Here is a 9401-nt window from a genome sequence, read left to right as displayed (position 1 = left end):
ACAAGGAATCAATCAGATGCTGATTTGAAAGAAAAGGGATTGAAACACACCATGTGGAAAATATTAAAACTGTAAAGACTGAACTGTCAATAGTCTCATGAGGACAAAGACCAGTGTTCAGACAGTATTTGAAGTTCATGAATATCAAAATTGGTATTTTACACATCAGAGGGTATCACATTTTTGCTGACAAGTACTACCTGAGGTTTGGGAGCCTAAATGGAGACATTAGTGGGAGAAGCATAAAAAGGGAAAGTTGTTTTTACAGGCCTTTTATGAATTTAACAATCCCCTTTTCCCAGCTGGAAATGAGAAACCACAATAATCATATAGGCTTATGATTCCATGGAATCCATCCTCCAGGTGGTACCAGGTCACTCGAACACCGTTGTCCTCCAACCTCTTCTTGTAAAGCAAGCCGTCGTCCCTCAGCACATCGTACTCACAAGTCAAGATGAAAGATTCGGGCAGCTGCTGAATAAGAGCATCTTCGGCTAACAGCGGACACAGGTTGGGCTCACAGCATCTTTTAAATTTCTCAAAAACTCTGGGCTTGAACTCATAGGGCTTGTGTGGTTTGTAGCCTCTGACCTTAAATTTTTCGGGGATGTTATCTGGACTCACCCACTTCCTGTACTTCAGCCTCATATCTGGAGGAATATGAGAGCCCTCCAAGACCTCTTGCATATGCAATGCATGCCCATTTAGGTACTGCAAAGCAAAGAAAGCCGCACGTTCTCGGAATAAGAGAGGGACTCCTCGATTTTGATGATAGGATGGTAAGTTGAAGTCCAGCGCCTGAAGGCCTGGGTAGATCAAGATCTGAGCACGTAGCCTGGGGAGGTCTGATCTACCTGCGAGGGTCTGGCTAACGGCAGCTGCCAGATTGCCCCCAGCGCTGTCCCCGCAGACAATTACATTGGCAGGATCCACGCCATAGTGCTCGATATTCTTCATAAAGTGTATGGTAGCATTAAGACAGTCTTCATACGCAGCGGGGTATTTGTGTTCCGGAGCTAAACGATACCTAATGCACAAAAAGAGACAACAAAAGTAAGAGAAGGAAATGTCATAACTGTAAATACAAATTTCCTACAGCACCTTGGGTTTCCCTGTGTTGTTTGGAGTATTTTTCTTTCAGAAAAAAAAAAAAGGTGTCATTGTCTGCTAAACAGGTACTTGTCCAGCAAGTTATCACAGATAAATGATAGCCAGTAGGATGAAGTTGCAAGGACATAGCGTAGTTGGGATCTTCTGGGAACAGCAGTGATCAGAACTTGAGTGATGCAAGTTCATTTTCCTCTTCTGGTGTAGACTGCGTCTGGCTTGTGGATGAAGTAATTTCATCAGTCTGCTCCTCACCTTTACTTAGGATATTTTCTCTTGAGAATGATTTTATTTTTCTTTGTGTATTTAAATAACTGACAGTTACATTTTTTGCATTATTAGTATTAAAATATATTAGCATTTGATTCTTACTGTTAGAAAACTCCTTGAAGTTTACCGGAGGATTACATCTAATTAAACACTGAATCACCACCTTCCATGTTTGTTTATTAGTCAGTTCTCAACATGTAAGAAAACTCTTTGGAAAGCATTCCTTTTGTGTGTGTGGTGCCAGCATAGCTCTGTGTCGTGAGATACACGAACCTTACTTTGGGGTCTGTTTGCACTCTCCCTGCATTAGCAGACTGGGGGGGGAGAGGAATGAAGATATTCCCCTTGAAATTCTGTCTGACCATCTGGGATCCTGGGGAAATGGTTTACTGAGGAGGAGCGTTCCCACAAGACGTGCAACACTGTGGTGCGGAGAGGTGAAAAGAAGGAAAAAGGCTTCAATAGGGTGGTACTGACATAACTCACCCAACAGACACAGCCGCTGGCAACGTAACGGCAGATCTTTTCATGGGAATCTGCAAAAAGTTGAGGGGTTGCCAGCTGCCCGCTCCGTTTCCAGGTGCAACAGCCAAGGAAGGTGGAAGCCCCCTTTTCCCGCCCTGGCCGTGCCCCTCACGCGCCACCTCACCGCCCCTCGTGCCCCAGCCCTGCCGCCTCACCCCGAGCACTAAGCTGGCCGAAGATGACGGGAAAGCTCAGCCAGATTTCAGACCTTCTGCCAGGTTTCGGGGCAGAATTATTCCCCCCCCCCCCCCCCGTCTCCAGAAGATAAGAGCGGCAGCGCACAGCCGCGCTGCGGCGGGGAACGACCTGGCCCGCCCCAGCGGTGCTGCAGTACAGCCGGCCGCCGCCGGGGAAGAAGATGGCGCCCGCCCGCAGGCCGGCAGATGGCGCGCGGGGCCGGTAGGCCCGCACCGGCACCCGGCCGAACCGCCGCGGCCCCAGCATCGTCCCGGAGCGCACGTAGCGGGTGAAGGCGATCTGGCTGCGCACCCCCGTCCTTTCCAACATCTCTCCCTCTTCGAAGAGAGGGAGGAGAGCCCGGCTGAGCGGAGGGCGGCCTCCCCGCGGGCAGCCAGCAGCCGCGGGCCGCCTCGGGGGAGGCTGCCACACCACGCCAGGCAGGTTGCCGTGAGGGAGACCCTGCGCCTGCCTTCCCCCGGCCGCTGCGGGGGCACCCGGGCTTCCAGTCTGCTCCAGAGCCGCTCGCCTCTACCCTCGGCTTTAGCGGCTGCTGCGGTTTGGTCCTCACCAGAAAGCTGGCACAGGAGAAGATGGAGCCGTGGCGGTCCCCTGTGAGGCTCCGCGCCTGGGCGAGCGGGGTTGCTTTGGCACCGTGCGCCTGAGCAGGTAGGCCCACGCGTCTGACTCACACGCTGTCAGGCAATATGTGTCTCTTAGGGGAGAAAAAAAGGTGTTTCCTTCTCAGCATCACCAAGTCCTTCGGTTTCATACCAGCTTCCCACCACTTACAGGCTTACAACCCAAATATCGTTCCTCTAAGGTTTCCCATGAGTCTCCGGTTTTATCTGCTTAAGAAGCACCTGGCCTTCCATCAGTGTTACTGGAAAGCCCCAAGAATGCCCTAAAAAATCATCTGTGCTTAGCTAAAATGGAAATCAAAGCAATCTCACTTTTTATAAATAATTAATTTAAACTGAATTGGGGAAGCTCAGCTGATAAAGCTTGGACTCTTATGGTTGGCTTCATCCCTATGTAATAGGGAAAACCTGACTGAAACTATGAGGTCTAACAGAAATGATTTTACAAAAATTGTAAAGTCAGCCCCCAAAAAAGGAAAGCTTTCATTTAAGTCTTGATGCAGCCAGCAGGAGTCTGGTATTTACACATATAACCTTACAAAAATAACACCTAAACCACATTTCTGCCAGAAATCACGGCAAAGTAACTCACCATAGCAGATGTACTAATCACAGAAGCAAGGGAAATTTGAAGCTTTCCAGGATGATTCACTAAAGGAGGGACACTGAAATTGGAGTACTCAGAATGAATTGTTCCCATAATTGCTAGTATGAATGAAGCAGTAAAAATCACCAGCAGTATCACTGGCAGTATATAAAAAAATGCCATTTCACTTAACCAGAGGTGAGGTGTCTTTATGCCTATCTTTGATTTAGCTTTCTCAGATAACAGTAAACCTTAGAGCAGTCCAAGTTACAACAGATCTTGCAGCTGCCGCACACTTTAAAGTCCTTGGAAATGTTGTGCAAGGTGCCAGCACGCATCACGTTGGAGAAGAGGTGGAGGACAATGTGTTTAATTTCCTGTTTATCTTGACGTTAATTGTGGGACTGAATACAGGGCCTGGTATTCTGCATGGTAATCTTGGATTGCAGATGCTATGAATGACTGTTCAGAGATAGTGGTTAAGTACTGAATGAAGTTCTAGTTTATGACGGGTTGCTAATTACAAGGAGAGCCAGCTACTGTGGAGATTAAATTGTCTCTCGCATCCGATTTACAGCCACAACATATTGCTTCCTGTATTGTGGATATTCTTTAAGTGGTTTTGAATATATGGTTTTAACAAGGACATTTAGAAAAGAAAACAGGAACTAACATTAGGGGAAAAAAAAAAGCTAATGTGTGCTCTACAAAAATAAATTCATCAATCTTATTTTGTTGTTAAGAGTATTTAAGCACAGGAACAAGTTTTTCAGCATACTCGTATGTTTGATAAACATAGGAAAATACTTAGAGCATTTCCTCCATTGTAATTTACTGTAACAAAATAGAGTATCTCTGTTGGGGACAGTTGCAGTTTTGACTTCATTTATTCAAGTCTAAAATACCAGTTACCTGGCCCATAGAAATTTTGTGCACGTTGATGACTGGGCGTCTTAGACTCGGATGCTACATGTAGCATATAGCAAAGGCAATGTGTTACAGCGTTGTAATTTCAGTATCTCCTTTACCAAAACACACTTAGCCTTCTAGGAAGAACGAAAGCATAGATCATAATTGAATAAAATGGGTCAGACCAGATGTTGATTTAAAATTTTACTGCATCTTTAATATTTATTGAGAGGGTAGCAAGTGCCTAGTCCAAATAGGTCATTAAAATAGGCAGACTGCACATGGAATAGTTCAAACAGCACTAAAAGAAACTTTCATAGCATTCTTGAAATATGTTTTTCAGTGGTCGCGCTGGCATAATTGCTCATTGACAAATTGTCCTATCTAAACCTCTTACATGGAATTTAGAAGCATAAAAGACCACAGAAAATTGGCGGTTCTTATAGAAGGGAAGAAAATTGTTTCTATAAGCTTTTTAGAAAGTTCACGACATTGTCAAGACCCCTTTTTCCAGATGAAAATGACAACCAGTCACTATTAAATGAATTTATGATTCCATGGAATCCATCCTCCAGGTGGTACCAGGTCACTCGAACACCGTTGTCCTCCAACCTCTTCTTGTAAAGCAAGCCGTCGTCCCTCAGCACATCGTACTCACAAGTCAAGATGAAAGATTCAGGCAGCTGCTGAACAATAGCATCTTCGGCTAACAGCGGGCACAGGTTGGGCTCACAGAATCTTTTCACTGTCTCATAAACTTCGGTTGTACAGTCAAGTAGCACATGTGGTTTGTAGCCTCTGACCTTAAATTTTTCGGGGATGTTATCTGGACTCACCCACTTCCTATAATTTAATTTAATATCTATAGGAATATGGGAACCCTCCAAGACCTCTTCCAGATTTGATGCATTCCCATTTAAGTACTGTAATACGTAGAAAGCGGCGCGTTCTCGGAATAAGAGAGGGACTCCCCTATTCTGCTGATAGGATGGTAAATTGAAGTCCAGTGCCTGAAGGCCTGGGTAGATCAAGATCTGAGCACGTAGCCTGGGGAGGTCTGATCTTCCTGCGAGGGTCTGGCTGACGGCAGCTGCCAGATTGCCCCCAGCGCTGTCCCCGCAGACAATTACATTGGCAGGATCCACGCCATAGTGCTCGATATTCTTCATAAAGTGTATGGTAGCATTAAGACAGTCTTCATACGCAGCGGGGTATTTGTGTTCCGGAGCTAAACGATACCTAGTATGCAGAAAGAGACAACAAAAGTATGAGAGGAAAATACTGGCTTTAAATGTATTGCTGAAAATACTGCTTCCTGCAACCACCAATACCCTGATGATTACCTCAGAATTTTCCGTTTCTCTACAGCTTGTCATAAATAAAATGCGGCTAGTTGGACCAGGTGGTGCAGATTAACTTGTTAGGATATCAGCTGTTTAGAATGTTTTTCAGGTCTTTAACAACACAGCTGCCAACTATGCCTAGGTTTTATTGACAGTCATTTAGTCGGTTTATGCTTTAGCTTTCCATGTGTCGGATACAAATGACAATACCTGTGTTTTATGTCTGTTATAGTGCAACTATATCTGCGTAATCCAAATCGTTAGGTCAGTATATTGATGATGATATTAGCTTGTTGTTCTCATAGTGCCTCTGTAAGCATCAAGCAGAGTTTCCTTGAATAAGGATGAAGTAGAATATATGGCTTACTGTCTATTTACTATGAATTATGAGTTTAGAATTTGAAAACATTGATTGACAAATCCCATCGAAACGTTTCTCTGAGAATGGTTGTTGCCATGATCAGGGAAGCTATAAGATGATATTTACACTATTAGGAAATAATCTCTAAAGAACAGCATGAGGAAAGACTCACCCAACAGATACAACCACTGATTCACTTTCTCTGGCCATAGAGCGGCAAAGCTTTTCATGGGTCTCTGAAAGAAACATATTTGGTGAGGTTTGGATTTGTTTTGTTTTTCCCAGAGTACTAGTGTTGTCTATTGCATAAATCAAAGAATTACAAGAAGAAAATACTCTCTACTTTTCTCTGCCCCTTCCTACATAGCTCCTCAGATCTTTTGTACCCCCTCATCTTCCTGTTTCAGTGTTTGCTTACTGTATTTTTTACCCTTATATCTCATTGTCTTTAAGAAAAATGCACATAATGTACAGCAGATGCTTTCTTCTGACAGCAAGACTTAGGAGTGTGCATCTGTGGTTACACTAGAACTTTGTAACTGCTAGACATCAAGCAACAATTAACTTTACCATTTATGAAGTAGATACTTCTTTAACTAAATTATAATATTTTTTCTGTTAGATGTCTTACCAAGACTTCCAAATACCCATCCTCCTCCATGGAAAAACATAACTCCTCTCCTTGGGCTGGCAGATGGAACCTTGGGCTGATAAATCCTTACAGGCACTTTCTCAAACCACAAGTCCTTGATGAAGAGCTTCGGGTCCACTCCTAGAGTCTTTCTACCTTGCACGTACCGAACAAAGCTAACCTGACTGCAGATGCCAATATTTTCCAAAATCTTTCCCTGTTCAAAGGCAAAGAGAATAGGGATTTCACTCAAGAGATTCTGTATTTTCCAAAGTAAAGGAACTGTATGGGCAGTATACTCACAATGTCTAAATCGTATATTTTAGGGCAGTCATAAAATATTTGAGTAGCTGATCAGGTATAGTACAACTGAACAAAGAACAGTAGCGAGGTCACACGAAGAACATAATGCCAGAATAATGCAGCATTAACAAACACTGATTAAATATATCCCTTTGCTTTCTCAGAGGATCCTTTACCTAACATTGAAAATGAGTTTGGTTTTCACTGGTTATTCGTCCTTGCCCCTGAGGAGATGTGAAAACATAGCGAAAGGTGGAAGTTCTGGTGCTGATTTTCATGATATGGACACTTGCCCAAAGTAGAGTTGACTAAGTTGAGAATATGTTTGGTAATTGCTTTTTGATTCATCTCACAAGTCTTCACTGATGTGTGCAATGCACTGGCAACAAGATCCTGAGATATTTAGTAGGCCTAAACTTCTGTTGCATGGTATGACAGGCACCAGAAGATGAAAAGAATACAAATGAGAGTTGCTGGTCCAATATAACTTTGCAAAAAATAAAAAAAAGGCATAACCTCTGTTTTGAAATAGATTATTCAGTCATGCCAAACCAGTATTTCAGTCCTTATGAAGATGTGGATCAAGCTCTTAATATTCAATATTTTGTCATGAATATTTCTTATTATACTGCCACATTTGTAGGGATTGTCAGTACCGTGTTATGACTCAATATATTTACCTAGGAAAGACCTTTTCTTCAGTGACTCCAGCTATTTATAATGTTCGCCTGATTTTGAGGTGGAAGAAACTAATACATTTTGCAGCATACTGATTTTAATTTGTTATAGAAACTAGTCTTAGTGCCTCTGATTGTATACAAGCATGATAAAATTATTTATTCTTCTGTATTTGCTATTTTCCAAGCAGAAATGGAACAACTACAAGGAATATTCTCACCTTTACATTCAACTTGTTTGGTTTCTTTCATCCTGTGTTGTTTACATTGCAGCGTACAATTCTGGTTTATAGTACTAATGGGCAGTGTATAGATGATAGCAAGAGATCTGGCTTTTCCAGCTGCTTAAGTGAAGTAATCGGTTTGTAATTACAACTTGTGTGCAGCCAAAGCATGAGAATATATATCTAGAATTCTTTAGTAGGGTCTACTATAATCTAGAATATTTCTGACCGAGAATTTTTTCTTTTTCTTTTTTTTTTTCCCTTTTCATTTTAAATAGTTTGTCCCTCTTGGAGATGTTTAAGTAGTTTATTAAATATATGCACAACTTCTGCGATCTCATGTATTTCTAACACTTTGAATCATCACAGCATCTATGCATCTATCATTACACAGAAATACTCCTGATTCAGTGAGATCCTTTGTCAGCAGAGATCACAAGAAGTTGTGTGCTGGTAAGAGCTTCAGCTCCTGTGGACTGGTTAGCTTCCCACTCCTTTACAGGCCAGGGCACCTGAAGAAGTTGGGCTGGCCAGAACCCTTCGTTCCCATCAGACAAGCCTGCTTAGTTGCTGCAGGAATTATAAGTATGTGTTCATCTTGGGAAATGTTAGCTAATTTTGTCACTTGTGTGACAAAAACTCCCTCTTCCCAAAACCAATTCTGACATGTTCAGTTTCTAATTTTATCTTCAAAATAAATACATAACTCCTCATCCCCAAGTCCAAGAAAAGCTTGAAAGCATGTCCCAAAGACATCTGATGTATTCTGAACCTAGAATGGAAATATAGATGATCCAACATGTATAAGCGTTCTTAATCAAATTATTGCTAGGTTAGGGCAATCCATTGTAAAAGCACAGTCAGACTTTCAAATGCTTGTGTCAGGCAGCACTTACATACGGCCTAATGTAAGAGCTAGGCAGGACTGTAATAATGCAGTGCAGCGTAAAAAATCTGGTAAAGGTTTCTTTAGCAAAACTGAGCTTCTAAATGCAACATGCAGCATGATAGCTATGCCCTGCTCCCCTCTCTGAAAATTAATTCCAAGCAGAGTTCTAGCATTGCATTAAGTTTAAAATCTACAGGTTCACCATTTTCCCCCTAGAAATCACAGCGGGTTAACTTACCACCACAGCTCTGCTTATTAAAATTATGTGAATGATTCGGAGCTTTACAGGCTGATTCACTCCAGGAGGAATTTCTGAGTTGGAGAAATCAAAATTAATTGCCCCCATGACCAACAATATAAATCCAGCAACAAAAGCTGCTAAGAATAACACCAGCAGTGTGTAAACAACGGCCATTCTGCTGAGCAGCGAAGTGATCTGAAATGTCTTTGGTTTGACTTTCCCAGGTATCTTTGGCTTATTACTTCCTGATTCTTTGTTCGTCATAAGGTTGTTCTAGTAAAAACCTTTCTCCTCCCTTTTACAAATACATTAGTAGATAGCTTTCCCTCTCCCGCTCTCTCCCCCCTGCTCCCTTTATTTCACAAAAGGTAAGTTTGTCAAAGTCCTGAATTCATTAAAAGGTCTACACCAGAATTTCAGAATTTTTGCAAGAAACCAGTCCTTAGCTGGAAGAAGTGTGTTATGAATAAACTGCATTAATATTAAATTAATTAGAGGGGGGAAATGGGCACAGGAC

At 42.4% G+C, this 9401-nt stretch overlaps 2 protein-coding genes across 2 annotated transcripts; both read right to left on the bottom strand.

Annotated features, from left to right (window-relative positions):
- Positions 1-273: 273 nt before the first annotated feature.
- LOC309598534 (arylacetamide deacetylase-like 4) lies at positions 274-2409 on the bottom strand (the record flags this gene model as incomplete). Its single annotated transcript, XM_082329214.1, has 2 exons — positions 274-1027; positions 2027-2409. The coding sequence occupies 2 exons, from the start codon at positions 2407-2409 to the stop codon at positions 274-276; spliced, it is 1137 nt and encodes a 378-aa protein (XP_082185340.1).
- A 2270-nt stretch (positions 2410-4679) lies between these two features.
- On the bottom strand, positions 4680-9058 carry LOC309598338 (arylacetamide deacetylase-like 4; the record flags this gene model as incomplete). The annotated part of the gene is made up of 4 exons (XM_082328815.1): positions 4680-5454; positions 6092-6155; positions 6551-6767; positions 8882-9058. The coding sequence occupies 4 exons, from the start codon at positions 9056-9058 to the stop codon at positions 4680-4682; spliced, it is 1233 nt and encodes a 410-aa protein (XP_082184941.1).
- Positions 9059-9401: the final 343 nt, after the last annotated feature.

The sequence above is a fragment of the Platalea leucorodia genome (genome assembly GCF_965183815.1).
Source record: "Platalea leucorodia genome assembly, chromosome: 17".
In the NCBI taxonomy this organism is placed as follows: domain Eukaryota; kingdom Metazoa; phylum Chordata; class Aves; order Pelecaniformes; family Threskiornithidae; genus Platalea; species Platalea leucorodia.
Note: the sequence above shows the minus strand (reverse complement) of the source record. Positions and strands in the feature narration are given on the sequence as shown.